This window comes from Cetorhinus maximus, chromosome 4 (genome assembly GCF_964194155.1).
Source record: "Cetorhinus maximus chromosome 4, sCetMax3.hap1.1, whole genome shotgun sequence".
Lineage (NCBI taxonomy): Eukaryota > Metazoa > Chordata > Chondrichthyes > Lamniformes > Cetorhinidae > Cetorhinus > Cetorhinus maximus.
This window is the reverse complement of record NC_135882.1, coordinates 18,731,077-18,752,135: the sequence shown is the minus strand read 5'-3', so window position 1 is coordinate 18,752,135 and position 21,059 is coordinate 18,731,077. Positions and strand designations below refer to the sequence as shown.

Sequence of the window (21,059 nt, the reverse complement as noted above, 5' to 3'; positions counted from 1 at the left end):
GAAGATGCAGTTGCACAGCCTGGGCATGGGTGTTAATCACTTGTACTTAATGTAAATAAACTCCCAAGAATGTCTCCCTGCCCTTGGCTCCTTGTTCTGATGAGCAGTGTTCATGTCACTCAGATGCGAAGCCTTGTTTCCTGCACAAGATAAAGGCCTCAGTCCAGGCCTCTTCCCTGTGCAGTGTGTAACCTTCAGACCAAAGTGATGGTCTGGCTCCACGCTCACTGGACACATTAATGATGCCTGCACCTGAATAGTGCTGGTCATTGCTGGCAGAATGTTGTGGCCAGGCATCACAGAGTTCCATCATTCTCTCTATGTGCTCTCAGCACCTTTGAGGTGGGGCTGGCCCCCATCTCTTCAGCAGCTGTGACCAGTGACACTGTGCTCCTGAAGGGCTCAGGTGCTGAAAGCTGACAATGGATCAGGTGCACTGTTGCGTCTCTGTGATATGACCCTGATCACAGAGCACAAGCGAGCTGCCCTCGGCCAGACAGGAGTCAGACATTCACAGAGTCAATGTGAAGATCTATGGAGTGTCCTCACTGCATGTCATCATCATCCTCCTGGAATCTACCAACTATTAGGGCCTCCGCTGAGGTCTCCATGACATGAGCCTGAGCACTGAGGGTATGTGCGTTGCCATTAGCCACACAGGAGTCACACGTTCACAGATGCAAGGTGAGGATGCCAGGACTGTCCTCACTGCATCTCGTCACCATCCTCCATGAATCTTGGAGCTATGAGGGGGCCTCCCTCATCTGGCAAGTGCGGTGGCCTCATTGGATGCATCCACATTTTCGAGGACCTCATCACCATCAGTCCCTTCGACATCCTCCTCATTGGAGGAAATGTGCAGCTCCTCCATCTCCTTTTCAGCAAGGCCCTCCCCGCTTTGCAGTGCAAGTGATGATGATGCGTGACACCCTCAGTGGACTGTATTGCAGTGCTCCATCGGACCCATCGAGGCACCGGAACCTCCTTTTCCAAATACCTATCGTTTGCTCCACCGAAGTCCGGGTCACGGCATGAGCCTCGTTGTACCGTTGCTCTGCTACAGCCTGAGGCCGCCGCTCGGGTGTCATCAGCCACGTCCTCTGTGGGTGGCCCTTGTCCCCGAGGAGCCATCCCTGCAGCCTCTCTGGAAGTTGTCAGGGACCTGAGATTACTAAGGATGTAGGAGTCGTGGATACTCCCTGGGAATCATGCGCAGACCTTTCGGATCTGTTTGTGGTGGTCACACACCAGTTGAACATTCAACGAGTGGAAGACCTTGCAGTTGATGTAGTTGACTGCTTGTTGCCACGGAGATCTAAGCACCACGTGAGTGCAGTCGATGGCATCCTGCACCTACGGAAAACCTGAGATCTGCGCAAATCCCAGCGCTCTTGCTTCTTGGCTTTCCTGATCCCGGGCAAAATACACAAAGTTCTGTACCTTCACAAAGTTGTCATTGTGACCTCCAGATATACTTGTGTCTGGAGCCTTGCAAGACCCCGCACAGGTCACCTGTGGAGCCCTGGAAGGAGCATCTGGTGTAAAAATTATGCTCCGCGGTCACTTTCACTGCCACGGGCAGTGGATGCCCTCCATATCCCCGTGGCATCAAATCCTGCAGCAGGTGGCATATGTGACCGACCAATTCCCTGGACACGCACAGTCTTCAGCGACACTGGTTCTCATTCATCTGCAGGAATGACAAACACTGTCTATAGACCCTGGGTCTAGTGAGGTGCCTACGAGTGACGGCTCACTGTGGATCTTCAGCTGTGTGCGCTGCAGGCCCTGCCGCTCCTTCATCTTGAGGGAGATGCTCCTCCGTTTGCCAAGCCAGGTGCCTCCGCCACTCTCTTCTTCTTCTTCTCCGCTCTCTGTAAGCCATGAGGCACACCGCTAAATCACCAGGCTCCATGATCCTGATGTTCTCCTCCTGCAGGATCAAAGAGAGAGATGCATGGATTAGCATGTGTGTGCTAAGAACCTCTCTTGGTTAAGTCTGAAAGCCCTTCACGCATGCAGGAGAGTGCTGGCCACCACTTAGACGGCCAGTGTGTAATGCACTCATTGGCTGTCTGAAACCCCACCCACTTCACCGATTGGTGACAGCTTCGGCCATTGGACTGCATTCTGCGCTCTCAACTCAGGCACAGGCATTCTGCTAATCCACACTGCAAGGCTGTGCTATTAACTTGAACCATAATGGATACTGGTCCACACCTTAATAACGACGTTGCAAGGGGCTGTGAGCACCTCCACCAGTGACTGCGCCATGGCCACCTTTCGCAATGGGATTCTACAGCTTGCCAAGTTGGCCAATCGATCCGCTGCCTCCTAAAGCGCACATTAATTTGCAGTCTGCCCCTGAGGATGGAAACATTCTGGAGCATTTGGTGGCACTTTCATGTTTTTGCGTTGTGTGAGTGGGCAGAAAAGCTTCAGAGGCCCGACTCCAAGCATCTCAATGGAGCTGCTGCTGACCGGTCTCAGCTGTGGAAGAATGACAAGCTCAATGTGGCCTCTTCCCTCACTCCCCCCTCCCCCCACCCGGCCCGGCATGTGCTTGAGTACTTCCTTCGGCCTGTGCTGCTTTGCAACCCCAACCCTGCTTCCCACCAACCCCCGGTCTGACGTGCACTGGAGCCCTTGCCCTGGCACCGCACTGAAAGCCAGCTGGGAGAAAGCGACTTGCCTACGCCCCCGGTGAATGCACAGCACCTCATCCTTGATGTCCTACGGGCGATGCTTGCAAGCACAGCACAAGGTTGTGTGCACTCACCTTGGCGTTCCCCTCGAAGATCAGGTCGCCAGATACATGCCTTTTAAAGGCAGTCGTGAATCACGTCATTCTGAAGTCATGCTGACATGGGCAGTAAATTTAATGTGGGGGATAATACCGAGGAGCAGGGTTTATAATTAGATGCAAATGTATTAAAATGACGTTCCCATCATCCAGCGGCGGGAAACCTGGCCGCCATTGACAGGTGGAATGGACGATCACAACTGGTTTCATGACAGCGTAAAACCAATTTTTGGTCTTCTCGCCATATTGTCCCCCCATGATGCCAACAGGGCCAGAAAATTCCGGCCTAAAAAAAAACACCTTTTCAAATAATGTAAAGCAAATTGTATTTTTTAAAAAATAAATTTTAAGCACAAAATAAAAAACCTTGAGTTGAAAAATAAGCCTTAAAAACTGTTTAAAAGCTTATCTCCAGGTTACTGTGGGTCCCGTGTGGCCTTCAACTCTGGGGTGCACCTACCCAACATAAACAAGCCCCATCGCCTGTTCTGCAGATGTGTTGAACACAGCTGTCAGACAACAGCAAGGAAAGTCAGCCCCACCTAAAATGCTGCCCATCTGCCATCTTGTGCACGCATCAGGCAAAAACAGCTTCTCCAGTGACCTGAGGAAAGTATTCAGTTCCATAATTTGTGGTGGGGAAGGAGCATAAGTCTTCACTGCCCTATTTTCCTCCATTCCTCCAGGTTTCCCTGGAGACACCTGAAAATAGGTGGCAAAACAGAGGAAAATCCAGTCTGTCGTGTCAGACTGGCTTGCTAAATGAGTTTGTGGCTTTGAGCATAGAATTAAATCATCGTCTCTAACAGTGAGTAATTGATGGCACCTATGTTATCAGACTGTGATGACTCACCACTAAATATCGTCAGGCGCAAAGTAAATTGCTGATCTTGTTACATAGTCACAATATCCCAAAAACTGCTCCTCAACAAAGAGAATCTACCCCTCAAAACACTATACAGCAGATTATTTGGGGGCAATTTGCCTGGTACAAATTCAGGCCATTGAAAAACAAATATTTACTGATATTATACAGATTGCATGGAGTGTAAAATGTGGGTTTCAAATATAGATTTACAGCAGAAATGGGCACCCTGCCTCCACAGAATTTAAAACGTGAAAAGGGTGTTTTGAAGGACCCAGGATCCCTAGGCAACATTTTAGAATTAAAATTCAGAGCCATAAATACATTGTTAGACCAAGAATGGGGGAAACTGTTGAAGGAGCTGTATTAAAATCAAAAGGATCCAGTATTGGAAAGAGGTGGTTTCTTCAGTTGAGCTGAACTCAGATTCTTTTTTTAAATTGCACTTTATTATAATTTATATGAACAACTTTACGTAAGATGTTTAATGCAAAACCAAAGGCTGTGAGAAACAGTCCAGATCAGGTTGTCTGTTAAGAAGGTGTTAGCTGAGGGAAGGAGTTGGTCAGAACGAGGACAGATAAAACAAGACAAGATAAGATGGGTGAAGAAGAGGAGCTCAGGTTAGGTGAGAACATGATGTTGAATGTAAGAGTGCGTGGAATCTTTATCTTTTGCTCCATAAATGAATGTGCTTTCAGATTCCTGATTCAGGGGTTGAAGACCTTCCACCTTTTGATGAACCAGATGGAAATCAGATCTTACCAGTGCCAGTCAACATCCGTCCTGTGCTAAGCAACTACAGAGTGGAGGTACAATGTGTATCGCAGCCAACGCTAGACTAAACTCTCTATGCTTATTGGTTTTGAGGGAGCCCACAGCTCTGGCAAAAATACAAATTATTTTTTTATTTTCTTGCAAACGATCCTCCGCTTTAAGTCTGCCTAATCCCGACACTTCTGTTGAGGAGTGGGAGATGCTACACTCAAACTGTAGCTTGTGCTCCCAGCAGTCAGTCACCACCAGGCACTGGGGACAGTCCAGAGGCTGCTCCCTTCTCCAGTTTCCTCTGGACCCTGAAGCACAACACCAAAGCTCTGCACAGTGCCACCCCATTCAGATCGAGAAGAAAGGAAAGCACGGTATTGTAACAGGAAAGCAGCAGAGAAATAAAAACAGAAAATGCTGGAAACACTCGGCAGCTCAGGCAGTATCTGAGGAGAGAGAATTAGAGCCCATGGGCTGGATTTAACAGAGTACCGCGGTCTCCCTCCCACACACCTGACTCCCGTTGACTCCCCTGCAGCCATCAGCCTTAATTAGCCTGAGACGAGCTTTCCACCCCTATCTCAGGAGGACGTCGCTTAGAGAGCTGCCGGCCCATCGGATGAATGGCAGCTCTCTTGTCTCAGCAACACCAACCAAGAGCGGTGGCCACTGCTGGGACTACAACCAGCCCAGGGTGAGGGGGGGTGGGGGAAGGTTATGAGAGGTTGGGGGGTTTGGGGGGGAGGTTAAAGGAGGGGAATGACCATTGGGGGGAGGCCTCCATGGTCCTAGGAGGTTTGCCAAGGAGGTCACTCCCTTGTCTGACACCAGCTCACGCAACTAAATCTACCAGTCTTCCCGCAAGACATGGGCCTACCCTTGCTGTTGGGAAAATACCAGTGGTTGCAGGATGGGGCAGTTAAGTAGTCACTAACTGGTTATTTATGGGCCTCAATTGGCCCAAGGATAAGTGGGCTGCCCAACAGCTCCCCTGTCCCCTCTATAATTGCAGAGGGGGCAGGGACAGGTAGGTAAGTGGTAGGCATGGGACCCTCTGGATTTTATGTGCCTGCCCCATCTTCAAACCCACCAATGAGGGAGTGTAAACTCAAACCCAATGTTTCAGGCCAATGACTTTTTGTCAGAACTGGGAAAAGTTATCGAAGTCATAGGTTTTAAACAAGAACAAAGGCAGGGAAAGGGGGTGGAAGACCATAGAGGAAGGCCTGTGATAGGGCGGAAGGCAGGCAAGATTAAATGACAAAAGGGTTGATGGTGCAAGAAAGAAAGAACTCACACTTACATAGCCCCATGCATGCCCTCAAGGCATCCACAGTGTTTCACAGCCGGTGAGTGACTTTTGAAGTGTCATCTCCGTTAATTATGAGGCAATGGCTGCCATTTAGCACCCAGCAAGGCCCCATAAACATCAACGAGATACACAATCAGATAATCTCTTTCTGGTGGTGCGATTGAGGCAAAAAATATTGGCCAGGACACTGAGAAAACTGCACCTCCTGGTGCTACAATACTCAGCCACTTGCCCTCCTAATGATATTGTCACCAGCTTACATAATCCCAGCACATGCCTGAGCTCTTTGGAGCCACAGCTGAGATGCTCAAGCATTTTCCACATTCATTTGAATAGTTTAAATCTCAAAGTTGACTTCTGCTTATTTCGAAATGCAATTTTCTGCAGGTGTTTTTTTGGGGCCTACGCGAGCTCAGACGCGTGCAGCTCCTCACCGTGGATCGACCGCAGGTTTTCATTGAATATGCAGGGAAGGGCATCAAATCTTCTGTCATCCAGAGTTACAAGAAAAATCCAAACTTTACAGTTCAAGGAGACTGGTTCGTTGTAGTAAGTGGACAACTATTAAATCCACCACCTAGAGTTTGCTGCCAGCTGTAGGGCCATTGCTGGGATACCCCAGAAATTCTGCTCATTATTGACTCCTGAGGCCCTGAACAGCATGACCTCCACACTGGGCTTAAAGAAGGGCCCAGGCATTAATCGATTCTGGGTTGTTGTTTAAAATTTTAAAGTTCCCTTTTCAGTCCATTTAAGGGCTTATGGCTCCTTCACCAGAGTGACAAGATACTACTCTGATTTTCCAATGGACAGTTGTGGTAGGCACCTTTGTCCTGCTTCTACGGTTAAGGACCACCTACCTTTACTATTTAATCACCAGATTTAAGGAACAATAGCAGATGGAAGTCCAGCCCTGCCACACTTCCAAGAGTGAAGCAGGGACCCTGAAATGTTGGGCCCTCTTTCTTGTTTAGCCATGGTGCATTGTTATGACGTGGCAGATGTTGAGTCCCAGGCAGACCAAATCCACAAGGGAAACTTGGCCACGCTATCACAACGGTTTTGCAATTTGTGTTTATTACAAGAAGATGTGTGCACTGAGTTCAGAAGCAATGAGTCCACTAAGACCATTAGAGATTTTAAAAATTAAATTAAAATATTTATTAACAAAAGAAAAGTTTTCAAGCATATACATAAGACTACAATTACTTAATACTATAACAAGTCCTAAAATTCCTAATTAACCTGGCTCTAAATTATAGACTCCCTTTAAGGCAACTGTCCAAAATAGATTTTAAATTTAAAAAGCAAGTCAGCAAGTTACCACAGTATGCACTCGACAGTGGAATTCCCAAGGGCTTTTCTCCAACTTTAGTTACTGGACACAGCAGACTTATGCACAAATGGCTGGGGGCTTCCTGAAGGCTGTTTCACACACTCCTGTTAGACCTTACGTGGCCCCCTGGCATAGCTTTGCATTCTTCCTTATATATGTTTCTCTCTCTTTAATCTGTAAATTCCATTGCTCCATATGTCTTTGGAAATGTACTTTTCCCATAATATAAAAATGTTCATGTTGCCAATATTGTCAGTAACTTTTGGGAAAAGTAAACACACTGCTTGGCCTTGCTTATCTGGCTAGTTGTAAACATTCTAACATCCCTTTGAAATCCAAATAACTCCTTCACTTATCTAAAAATGCAAATTTCCTTCACACCTTATGTGCTAAGATAGCATCTATGTTTACTCATTAGCATTTCAAGTACATTTCTACATCTAACTTCTTTTGATAATTTCAAGCTTGCAGTCTACCTGACTCCAAATGTAAGTAAATCACACAGACAGAACCATCTACACTCACACCCATAGCCCACTTTACTGAAAATTATTATGCTTTCATAAAATGCACTCCACAACGATTCGAACAAAGGGAAAATCAGAGCAGTAAAATGTGTCGCCATCTTAGTTTTTTGTGGGGTGTTGGTCAGGGGGACTTATCTGTATGCGTTTCCTTGTTTCTTTTCTGCTCTTTCATTCTCTGGCCTCATATCATTGAAGTGAAGAGAAAAGATACATGTTCTTGCTGCCTTGGCATTGACTTCTAGTAGCTGACTGCAGAAAGAGTCAGGTCCTGCCTAGGCCTCTCTCTTTGCTGTGAGTTTCCACTCAGCATCTTCCCATTTCGATTGGTGCTGGAGCCAAACCTGCATCTTTCGCTGCTCCATTAGCTTCAGATCTTTGATTCATTGGAGTTGATATTTACCCTCCAACAATGGGTGGGACAGTGTCAAGGAGGGGGTTAAAAATGAAAAAGCGCAAAGTGCAACCCCAGCCCACATATGTGCCTACTGCTATTTAACAGTGGCGAGTTGTGAAGTTGGCACACATCCTTTCTGGTAGCAGTGGGACACCTCATTATAATATTTAAACCAGGCTCCCACAGTGCACTTAGCAGCCTGATTTAAATTTGACGGCAGGTGGACAGGCTTCTCAGGACTTTGGGAAACCTGGCAGTGAAATGAGTCCGTGAGCAGCTGGCTTTCTGGGGCAAGTGGTTTTCTGAGCACCCCTTGTGAGCCAAGAGGTGCAGGCACATCCCCATAGCTCCTGAAGCAAATCTTCTGCCAATCATAACCCCTCCATCCTGCCATGTGGATCCGATACCACCAGCCCTCCCAAACACCTGATCTTTCTCTCCCTCCCAGTTTATGGGCCCTGATGCCCCTTCTCCCCCTTTTCCCCACCAACCCTGATCTTCCATTTTACTGGAGACCATTCCCAACAGCCCTGGTTGTAGACTTTTGCCATTGCTTCCCTACCTGATAGTTGACCAACCTCTCAATATGGAAATGATAGTGAGCTCTTGCTGTTAAATTCTGAGTTCCAACACCTTCCCCACCCACCCACCCCTACCCCCAGCCTCCCTGTAAATATTGTATTTCACAGGCATAAGACTTATGCATTATGATTAAAGGAAATATAAAACAAAGAGTATTGTTGAAAAAAGAGATGTGCTGTCCAAGTTTTTCATCTTGCACTCATCAGGACAAACACAAGAATACCAAATTTCAAAGCGAACAACAGTTTATGTTGCATGAGAAAAGGGTGCTGATTGGTTGGCAAGTGGGCTCTGATTGGTTAAGGTGTTGCCATGGAGGGTACACCAGGAAACAGTTAGTTATCCCCCAAGCTTTCATTTAAATTTAAAGAGGCAAGCCGACTCTGGTCGAGGCACTGCCATGGAGAATGTCTCATGAGGTATAAATTGTTGTTCCCTTTGAAATCTGATACTCTTGCACCTGTCCTGATGAGAGCAGCTCGAAAAGGCTTGAAAACATGCCTCTTTTGGCAACAGTAATAGAAAGACTTCACTGTTTGTTTTGACAGGAATTACCTGAGCATGAACACCTACACCCATCACTTTGTATCTCTGTTGTCGACTGGAGAGCATTTGGTCGCAGCACTCATGTTGGAACACACACCATCAACTCGCTGAAGCAGTACATGCACAAACCTCCTGAACGTCGTCGCTCAGCAGTTAGAAGGACAAGGGACACAACTGGTGAGAACCTTTGACACAAATTCCTCTCAAACCAGCTGAAAACTGAACTGGGGATAGTTATCCAGGTTCTGCGAAGAGTGAGCATTATGGTATCAGGTACTGAGCAGAACTGAAAAATTATTTCCACTAGCTGGGGAGCCTAGGACCTGGGGTGGGGCATGATCTAAAAATTAGAGCCAGACCTTTCGTGAGTGAAATTAGGAAACACTTCCCCATGTCAAAGGTGGTAGATGTTTGGAACTGTCTTCCGCAAATGGCAGCTAATGCTACAAGACTTGTTCATTTTAAAGATCAAAGATAGATTTTTGTTAGCCAAAGGTATTAAGGGATATGGGGCAAGGGCAAGTATAAGGATTAAGGTCACAGATCAGTCATGATCATTTAATGGTGGAACAGGCTCGAGGAACTAAATGGCCAACTCCTATTCCTACATTCCTATGTTACTAATAGAATTTTGAAGAAACTTTTTTGCTCCAACCACCTTTAAGTGTCAGCCGTGGCTCTTTGTTAGCATTCTTCTCTCTAAGTTAGAGGTTTGTGGGTTCAAGTGTAACTCCAGAGACTTGAGGCTGGCACTTTGATGCAGTACTGATTGAGTAAGGTCAGAGGTGCTGTCTTTAGGATGATAAAAGATGGCTTGTCTTGTTGCTACTGAACCATTATCAATGGGCTTTCTCAAATACAGGTTTCTCTCCAGCACTGATGACTTCTTTAAAACCTTTTTAACTCCATTTCTCCATTTAACCCTCCTGTAATATGGGAGACAGGTCGGGGGCGGGCAGAAAGGCAGTTAGGCCATATGCTGAATTCTACGAGCATCCCACCTTCAAACATGCAAGCGATGGGTGGGGGTGGGGGGCGGGGTGCAGGGGGTTCTTGTGGGGGGAGTGGGGGTAAATTCCAGCCCATAGTTTAATGTTGAAGATTGACTGGACAGAACACGAAGAAAAAGGAAGGATTGCATTTATATAACATCTTTCACATCCTCAGGGCACGTCAACTCACTTTACAGCACTGAAGTACTTTTGAAATGTAGTCATGGTTGTTTTTGTAGACAAATGCAACAACAACAAGTTATATTCATATAGCACCTTTCATGTAATAAAATGCCCCAAGGCACTTCACAGGAGCATTATTAAATGAAATATGTCACAGAGCCACATAATGAGATATTAGGTCAGACGGCCAAAAACTTGGTCAAAGAAGTAAGTTCTAAGGAATATCTCAAAGGAGGAAAATGCAGTAGAAAGGGAGAGAGGTGTATGGAGGGAATTCCACAGCTTAAGGCCTAATGTACGATCCTCGTAGAGACCAGTTATTTGAATTCCCAGTGACCAACTTAGACCAACATGACGAGATTTCAAGTTTTAAGACTTTTACTGTGACAAACAAACTAAAAGCAACATCAGCTAAACATTGCTTAGTAGGTAACTAATATGTAAACTATAGAAAAGATAACCCTTATTAATTCTTTAAAAAGACTAGTAACACCACACCGCATACATACATCACAACACGCTCTCCACAGGATTATAGTCTTTATAGGGAACAGTCGACAATGCTCCCAGCTTCCAATGGATTCAAGTGTCCCCATTTTACCGAGGTGTACCATCGAGTGACCATCAAGAGGAGCTTCCTTCAGTTTTTGTAGAATTTACAAACTGGTTACAGCAATAAGATCCATTCTGGCGATTTTGCCTCCCAGCCTCACCTGGACAAATCTTCCAGAGTTTTTAGATTGCTACGGGATGCATCTCTTCGACCAGAGGTTGTGCTCCCTCCCATGTTCTGCCTGGTAGCTTACCAAGGACTCACAGCCTTCTCCTCTTTGCTGACCACACCAACTCCAGCCTTTTGTCTCTTTGTGAGTCTCTCTTTGTCCAAAAAATTCGGAGACCGCAAGTCTGTCCATAGTTAGCCCAGCTGCCACTGCCTTTGTTTTAAAGTGTGAACATTTTGCACCGTGCTCTCAATAAGTCTCAACCTGGGCCCCCCTGGCCTTGGGGTAATCAACCACCTGACCTTGTTGTCAGGCAGAATTTGAAAAAAAATCACATGACCCTCTTCATTCCTCCATTTTACCTTGAATTAAAGAGACAGTCCAAAACATAATCATCTTATAAACCCTCGCATTCATAATACTAAATAAACAAACTTATGCACAATAAATAATGATCTGTGGAAGAAAATAGAGGATGCTAAGACATATGCTTAAAATTTCATATGCAGATCATAGGACAAATGAAGAGGTGCTTGAAATTGCAAGAGCAAAAAGAACTCTAAACAGTGACATCCAGAAAAGAAAATGTCAGTGTTTCAGTCATATGATCAGAGTTGAAAAGTTACAGAGATCCCTTCCAAAGTGGAGGGCAGCAGAAAGAGGGGTCAACCTAGCTGCAGTTGAATGACAGATGTCACAGAGCAGTTGCAGAAGAGCTGCAGTGGATGTGTGAAGATGCTGCAAGACAGACGAGTGTGACATACCATGACAATAGATCTCCTGTTAGAAGTAGCTACAAACTGGATAGGACAGGACATAACACTAAGTAGCAGTCAATTTGCACAAAGCAAGGTTCCGCAAAGAGCATTGAGATGAAGGATAGTTGCTCTACTTCGATGGTGTTCATTTAAGGCATGAATATTGACCTGAAGAGGCAGATTAATGTCTCATTCAAAAAGTAGCATCTCTAACAATGCAGCATTCCCTCAGGATTGCACTGTAATGTCAAGCTAGATTGTGTGCTCAGGTCCTGGAGTGCTGCTTGACCCCAGGAGCTTCTAAATTAGAAACAAGAGCACTACCAAATGAGCCAAGACACACTGTGACCTTGCGCCTTGAGTCAGAAGCAGAACAGGGACAAGGATGTGGACGAGATGAAAAGCAGTTAAAGCCCTTTTCTTATGCTTGCATATCTCAGTATGGGCACCTGAGAGACTCTAGGGGCAACATTTTCCCCCCATCGGGTGGGAAGTGCGGGACTGGGCATGGGTGGGTAGCCCTCCGATCGGCACCCCCGATCGGGGGCGTGCCGCCATTTTTCATGGGTGGGCCAATTAAGGCCTGCCCAGCATGACATCCGCAAGCTGAGGGGGGGGGGGGGGGGGGGGGAGGGGAGGTGGGGGGGGGGAGAGGGGGTGAATGGCAAATGTGGAAGTGCGCTCCTTCACACATGCGCTAAGAGCTTCCCCAGGGAGATCGGTTCCCAAAGTGAAAGAGTTCTCTTTCAAAAATTTCATTTACCATCCATGTCCCCTCATGTGACAATGTAGTAAATTAAGTAAAAGTGAATCTTAATTTTTTAATTCAGTTACGAATCCTCATCCCACCTGTGGATGAGGTTTCATGCCTTTTCAGGTGGCAGCCAGCACTCCCGACCTGCCCGCCAACCTTAAGGTTGGACGGGCCGATCCACTAATTGGTTTAATTGCTTTTTGAACGGCCTCAATAGGCTGTTGACAGGTTGGCGGGCGCACAGCCGACTCGGCTGCGCCCCCGCCAACCTGAAAATGCAAATGACGTGGCGTGATGTCGGGATTTCTGCCCAACGTCATTCCGCGTCACTTTACACGTCGGCAGGCGGGCCCCGCCCCCACTCGCCAACGGGGAAATTCTTGCCCTAGAACTAATGTACAAACTTGTTGGATTCAGACTAGGGAAAGTCAAAGTAAGGAGAAATTAAGAGCTGAATCACTGGAAAAACAAACTCAACGATGAACCTGAGATGTGTTGATATTTACAGCAATGTTTCAGCATAAATATAAGTTCAACTTTGCATTAATTATTATTTTTAAAATTTATATATAGATGCCTCTGGTGCTGTACTGCAAACACAGGAAAATGAAGTCCACATAAACATCAGCTTTGAAACACCAGCTGAACAAATGCCAGCAGCTCCCCCAAAACAATTGGTCAGTAAGACCTTTTCTGTGCACTTCTATAAGTTAGATTGAATCCTCTATTAAATGATTGAATACTGTATAGTAATATGACATGCAGCAGCGTTAATGTACTTCTATTGACCTCGCGCTGTTTGTACAGGAATACTCTGACTGTCACACTCTGGTGTCCATGAGGTGAACCTTATTTCTGGACCCATTAGTTATTATTCCTGAGACGAGAAGCAGGAGGCATAGAAAACAATTGTTTCTTTTTATTGGCCTTTCAATGGTTGATGCACAATTATAGTCAAAAGTTGAGCTAATGTGGCAGTTCCTTTATTTTGATTCAGCCCAAGGACAGGGTCATATAGGGGCCATGATTGAATAGCTTGCGGATAATACAGAACTGTTAGGCTGATAGTTAAAAAAAAAGCTTTAGAGTTCGGTTGGTCAGGTGGGCAGAAAAATGACAAATAGGAATTCAGTCCAGTGAAGTATGAGATGATGAATTAGGGGAGGGCAACAGGGCAAGGGAAAACAGAATAAATGGTAGGTAGCATGCCCACAGATCACTGAAGGCAGCTGGATAGGTAGATAAGATGGTTAAGAAGGCATAAAGGGCCCTTTTCTTTACTAGCTAAGGCATAGAATATAAGCAGAGAGGTTATCCTCAAACGGTATAAAACACTAGTTAGACCACAACTAGAGTACTTGTGTACATTTCTGGTCAACACATTACAAGGAAGACGTGATTGTATTAGAGAGGGTACAGGGGAGATTTACGAGGGTGTTGCCAGGAATGGAGAATTTTAGCTCTGAGAAAAGATTGGAGAGGCTGGGGTTGGAACATAGGAGGCTGAGGGGAGATTTAATTGAGGTGTATAAAGTGATGAGGCCCCTGGATAGAGCCGATAGGTAGAACTTCTTACCCTTAGCAGAGGGATCAATAATGAGGGGCCATAGATTTAGAGTAATTGGAGGAAGGATTTATGGGGGCTGAGGAAAAGCGTAGACTCCTCCACCACAGAGATCAAGCCAAGCACAGCCTTATGTATCTCCCCCAGGTGCTCCCGCACACCCGCCCGCATTTCCTGCACCTGCTACGTCGCAGATGACTCCAGAGGCACATCATCAGGCACCAACTGAGCATGTGCCAGGTCCCCTGCAGTCCTCCAACTGCTGGCGCCATGGGCACTCTCTGTCTCTACCAGCTCTTCCAGCGAGTGTGCAGTGCCCTCACCCCTGTGCCCCAGGACACAAGCTGATGTTCGAATTCCCACCGAGGTGCTAGTATCTGCGCTGGTGCCTGCCTCACAGAAATGGTGTGATGCTGGTGAAACTTCAAGCCCCTTAGGTGTGAGAGGGGGCCTCTGCTGCTCCTCCTCCTGGCCCTGCTCCGATGATGCTGAAAGGAAGAACAGGGACAGTGGATCACTTAGCAAAGACAATGACAAAGTCCATCCCTGTCCCCCGGCTCATTTTCGCTCATCCTTCCATAACCAATGGTCAAGCCATGTTGCAAAACTAAATCAACTAACATTCAGCACTGCTATGGCTGTTGGGAGAACAATGCTGACCTCACTGTTGGGCATAAATACCTGGCTGTGGCACCCCAGCCTCACCGACACCAGTGGACCTGGGCGCATGGCAGTTCTCCAGATCCAGGGCCTTCTGCTCGAAGCGGTTAAGATTGGTGATCTGCGCCTGGCCGCCACCAGTCCTCGCATGCTCTGCCGCGTTATGAACATTCTTCTCCTGAAAATGAGAGAAGAGCATTGATTAGTGCAAATTGCACATGGACCCTCATCGCGCCCGGCCCACCCCAACCAGAGTGGGACATATCAGGGCTCCTGTGCCTTCTCACCCCGCTGCTGCCAAACCCTCACACAAAGATGCTGGGCCTGCTCCCCACCCCAGCACCCCCACCTTGGACACATGCTGCCTACATCACATTAGGCACCACACGGTATATCCTTCCATAGCAAGGAGGCACAAGCATGTGGAGCGCAGAGCGCAGCAGATGGTTCGTTGCCACGCCACCTTGAAGCTCCCCTCCCAGCATCTCATGACCCTGACTTGGACATGTCCTGGAGTTCAAACACAGCGCCTAGGTGCAGCTCCTCCAGGTTGTCCCCAAACCAGTAATGTGGGACTCAATGTAACACATGCTGTGGGGGCAAAACACATCTCTTCATCACCCTCTCAGGCTGACCTCAGCATGAGCAATACCTGCTGGCCCACCCAGCAAAGGACACATGCCGTCGATGACTCAATGCAGTCACGACACTGCGCGTGAGGCTGGAGGGGGGAAAGCCTACCTGCTGGGTTAAATGCCCAATGCCAACATGGTCCTCACCCTGCCAGAGCGCAACAAGTCGTTGAAGCACTTGTGACACTGGATCCAGTTGCGCCGCACCACATCGCAGGAGCTCACCACCTCCACCACCTCCTCCCAGGCACGTTTCGTCATGTGGGGGGGCCTCCTCCTCCTGTCCTGGGGAACCAGCACCTCCCACCATCCTGTCACCTCCTCGAGGAGGGCAGTAAGGCAGTCATCAGAAAAATGAGGGGCACACTGGCCCTACTCTCCATCCTGGCCTGTCCTGCTGGTCTACCCTCCGGCCTCGCCTGTCCCGCTGGCCTACCCTCTGGATTGGCCTGCTCACCAGAACCCCTCTGTTGCGGCCTAGCACTGGCCATTGTGAGCAGTCTACAGCAGGCTGCCAGGCCTTCATTTAAACAGCCTGTCGGGTCGCCATCGGACCCAGTGGTCTGTGAATGCCCGCCACTGCCTGCCCATTCCCAATATCCTTGGGAGTCGAGAAATACACTGGGTGGGCCTTAATTGGCCCGCCCGCATAAAATGGCAGCCTGGACCCAATCGTGGGCAGCAATCAGGCCCACGCCTGCCCTCGCTCCGCACCCCCCCCCCCACCCCCCGCGCCCCCAGCCAACCGGAAAATTCAGGCCTATGTTTCAGTCCCGAGCTCCGGTCACGTGGAATGCATTTCTGGTAGACTCCACACTATTTCCTCCTGGACAATGCTGGGAGAGGAAGTACAGCTCCATTGACTTTCATCTTATGTTCAGTTTATAATGTTTCTTGCTCTATAATAGCTGCATTTCAAAAAACCACTTCATTTGGCTATAAGGGCTTTGGTGTTAATTAAATACGGATGGTGAGCATTACCAGAAGATTCTCTTGGCCACCAACTAAAACTGCGGTTGTTGGGCTAGAGGTGTATGCCTGTAATGTGTGACTCTGTAAATAAATATAAAAGGCTCCAGTTCTATCCTTCACCACTTGGCTTTCTGGAAGAGAACATGGTAGCAGAGAATTGTTGTCTAAAGGTGAAGGTTGGAAGCTAAGAAAAAAAATCAGCCAGAAAACTACAATCCTAGTAGCCATTGTGAAAAATGGCAGCAAGCAAGTGTAAATTATTAGGGTATGGTTACACTCTGATGTTCTTGGATTCTGAACCATGCGACCAGTGGAAAGTTTATGTGATTTTCTGGACATGGGTTTCGTCCCTACCAAAGAGGAAACAAGGTATGGTGTTCAACTTGCTACTTCCTACCAGAAATAGAAAAAGAAGTAAAGTGTTTATGAGCTGGTTGTGTTATGGACATGAGAGAGAGAAACTTAACTTCTTTTTCCTCTCCTTGTCTGTCCATAAGCAGAGGTGTTTTTGAATTATTTTTAAAGTAGACTGTGGCGTATTTCCCCAAATCCTCAGCTCATGTGATCCAACTTAAGAATAAATTGTAGCAGACTTGTGTTATGATTAACCCAGAAGGTTACTTTACTCACATTCAAACTAGGGCTGATGGGGTATGTGTTCACAAGCACATATACCTCTCTGTCTCCATTTCTGGAGATAGACTGTCCACCAATATCCATTACAAGCCCACCAACTCCCACAACTACCTTGACTACAGCTCCTCACACGCTGCTTCCTTGAGGGACTCCATCCCATTCTCCCAGTTCCTCCACCTCTGTCGCATCTGTTCCGATGATGCCACCTTCCAAAACGGCGCTTCTGACATGTCTTCCTCTTTCCTTAACTGAGGTTTCTCCCCAACTGTGGTTGACAGGGTCCTCAGCTGCATCTGACCCATCTCTCCCGCCCCTGCCCTCACACCTTCCTCTCCCTCCCAAAACCATGATAAGGTTCCCCTTGTCCTCACTTTTCACCCCACCAGCCTCCACATTCAAAGGATCAGCCTCCGCCATTTCTGCTTACTCCAGCATGATGCCACCACCAAACACATTCCGTAGGGACCATTCCCTCCAGGACACCCTGGTCCACTCCACCATCACCCCCAACTCTTCATCTCCTCCCCATGGCACCTTCCCATGCAATCACAGAAGATGCAATACCTGCCCCTTTACCTCCACCCTCCTCACTGTCCAAGGCCCCAGACACTCCTTTTAGGTGAAGTAGTGCTTCACTTGCACCTCCTTCAATTTGGTCTACTGTAATCGCTGCACCCAATGCGGTCTCCTCTACACTGGGGAGACTAAAATCAAACTGGGTGACCCCTTTGTGGAACACCTTCTCTCAGTCCACAAGCATGACCCAAACCTTCCTGTCACTTGCCATTCAATACACCATCTTGCTCTCATGCCCACATGTCCGTCCTTGGCCTGCTGCAATGTTCCAGTGAAGTCCAACGCAAACTGGAGGAACAGCACCTCATCTTCCGATTAGACACTTTACAACCTTCCAGACTGAATATTGAGTTCAACAACTTCAGACCATGAACTCTCTCCTCCACCTTGACCCCTTTTTTAATCCAATTTATATTTATTTATTTATTACTCTTATTTATTTGTTCATTTTTTAAAAATTCTTTTTCCACAACCCCCTTACCTCCATAGGGCCATTTGTTACTTGTGCTTTCACAGAGCGGTGACCCATGTTCTGCTATTAGCACCTTCTATTATCTTACCTCTATGCCACTATCAGTACCCTCTTTATCATTTCCATTATCCTTTGTCTTGTGTCCACGACATCTTTGTCAATCTTTCCTTAGCTATTACCTCTCCCTGACCTTCTATCTTGCTCCACCTGCTCTACCCCCTCTTAAACAATATAAAATCCATCACATCACATTCCTACTTCTCTTTAGCTCTGAAGAAGGGTCATACGGACTCGAAACATTAACTCTGTTTCTTTCTCCACAGATGTTTCCAGACCTGCTGAGTTTTACCAACATTTTCTGTTTTTATTACAGTAAGGGGGAGGGGGGATAAAAAAGAAGATTTACAACTATGGGAAACAACAGTAAAAGAACAACAGAAATGAATATTAGTTCACATGATTTCCAAAGTCCAAGAAGTCAAAGTCAAGAGGGTGTTTGCTTCATGGCAGAGTTCAATCCAGATGAGTTCTGATTGGAGGCAGTAACATGAAAATCCTCGAAACGAATGATGCTGCAGCACGATGGGGATTTTGTGCTTAGACCACTTGGCAGGCAATGATCAGAGACTTTTAAAAATCAAACAGGCTTCGAGGAGGTGAGAGATGGTGGCCTGCTACTTGGTCAGCCGGGAGCCGCTGGAGTTCTTCCTGGATGGTGTTATATCAGCAGCCTGAGTTGTGAGGCAAGAGATGTAATTATAAAGAAATGTAATTATAGGGGAGGTGGTGGCGTAATGGTATTGTCACTGGAGTGGTAATCCAGAGGCCCAGGGTAATGCTCTGGGGACATGGGTTCGAATCCCAAGGCAGATGGTGGACTTTGAATTCAATAAATATCTGGAATTAAAAGTCTGATGATGACCATGAAACCATTGTCGTAAAAACCCATCTGGTTCACTCATGTCCTTTAGGGAAGGAAATCTGCTGTCCTCACCTTGTCTGGCCTACATGGGACTCCAGACCCATAGCAATGTGGTTGACTCTTAAATGCCTTCTGAACAAGGTCAATTAGGGATGGGCAATAAATGCTGATGCACACATCCCATGAATGAATAAAGAAAAAAAATCCTAAAGGCTAGAAGCAAGGGGTGTGGCCCATTAATGAGTTAATTGCAGTCTTACAAGCAGTTTCTATGCTTCTGGCCAAAGTCTATTGTTTCCCTTAGGAGTGAAATGGTGGCTATTAACACTTCCTCAAGTTTTGATGTCTCTGTCTTTGATATCGTCCTGGCTGGGTGGAGTCAGTTTGTCTGTTAGTTATCTAGTTTCATGGTTATACTGTGGCCTTACCGTGGGTGTGAGATTCCACAAGGATGAAAGTGGAGGTCTTTTGTTCTTGTAATCTCTGTTGGAAGCTTCCATGATAGATGACCAATCTTATGAGTCATGTAACCATAGCAGACATCAAATGGTTCAGCAGGAGTTCATTTAAAAATAGCAAAAAAGGACAAAGTTTTGATACACAATTTTTATTTTTTTCCATGTCTTATTGACATAACAGTGCTTTCGCCCTCTGGGGAAAAAATGATTCATATTTCATTTTTTTCATGTTGTCTTGCAAAAGAAGACAAAGAAGTAAAGAGGTATAAATCCACTCTCTCATTCGCACTTGTAGATCAAATGTACACCTAGCAGGCTAGTTTCATGATTATACTGTAGCCTTATAATGGGATGTGAGATTCCACAAGGGTGAAAGTGGAACTCTTTGTTTCTTATAATCTCTGTTAGAAATTTCCAGAACAGATGGCCAATCTTGTGACCTGTAGCAGCTATCTTGTGGTCCAGCAGAAGTCCATTTAAAAATAATAAAAAGAATAAAGTTTTTATACACACATTTTGGATTTATTTTCATGCCTTATTGACATAACAGTTGGATAGTGATAGAGATTTGGATGTTCTACTAAAGTTCTTAGATGGAATTTAGAAGAAAGATGACCTGTTAAATGCCTATAATAGACCTTGATGGATTTCATTCCATGGAGGAATAGATCATGGACTACAGATTACATAAAAGATTGAAGAAATTCAATTTGTGGATCAGTTGATCCATATTAGTGTTTAATTGCTGGATTGTGCTAAGGTGTCTCATATGGTCAGGTTCTTGGTTTTACCTCGTGTTCAGTTCTCGGAGAAGAAGACCTTGTTGGATCAGATGTCTGCTGCCTTGAAAAAAGTCCTGGGGAAATAGCCATTTCCTTTAGCTTTCATGGAACAAATGGGACATTCTATAGTAAAAAAAAGAATAGGGGACTCAACATTTGCCAGATTTCGAAATAGTCCAGATACTCAACACAGGCAATGGTTGCTGCCTCAACATCTTCATACCCCAACACCTCTTGAGCTAAAGAAATGTCTTCTAAACCTTTCCCTCATGCTCTAATTGCCAGCTTTAAATTGATTCCCCAACAAGAGGTTGGTGAATCAGACATTTCCAGCCACCCAGACATTTCCAACTCATTATTAAAATCCTTCATAATTTTAAGAAGCTCTATTAAATTTCCCCAGCTTTCTCTGCTTGTGGAAATAAATTTGTGGAATTTTTCCTCATAACTGCAGTTTCCTACGCCCGTTTGATCTGTACCAATGCCGTTAAATGTCATTTCCCTGATTGGACAGTTCTGGAGTGGTATTCACGCTCCCTTGAAGTTATCCCATTAATGTTTTCTATGGATCTGCATGAGAGCACTCTCCTGTTAGTGACATTGCTGTAGTAGCCTATAAGTGGGACAGTATAAAAATATGAGGGGCCTAGACAGAGTGGATAGGAAGAACCTATTATCTGTAGCAGAGAAGGGCATAGATTTAAAATAATTGGTAAATACATAGCACCCTTCACAACCTTGGGACATTCCATAGCACTTTACAGTCAATGAAATACTTTAGTGTAGTCACTACATTTATTGTAGGAAATGCACACAACAAGGTCACACAAACTACAATGAGAG

The 21,059-nt window shown here is 46.2% G+C and overlaps 1 protein-coding gene across 1 annotated transcript in view; it reads left to right on the top strand.

The window, feature by feature from the left end:
* Positions 1 to 21,059, top strand: part of fer1l6 (fer-1 like family member 6) — a gene marked incomplete at its 5' end in the record, with an annotated part of 165,568 nt that overhangs the window by 75,507 nt on the left and 69,002 nt on the right. The window contains 3 exons of the mRNA XM_078539765.1: positions 4,370 to 4,480; positions 6,136 to 6,297; positions 9,136 to 9,285. Coding sequence (XP_078395891.1) covers positions 4,370 to 4,480; positions 6,136 to 6,297; positions 9,136 to 9,285 — 423 coding nt within the window. The remainder of the gene's footprint in view (positions 1 to 4,369; positions 4,481 to 6,135; positions 6,298 to 9,135; positions 9,286 to 21,059) is intronic.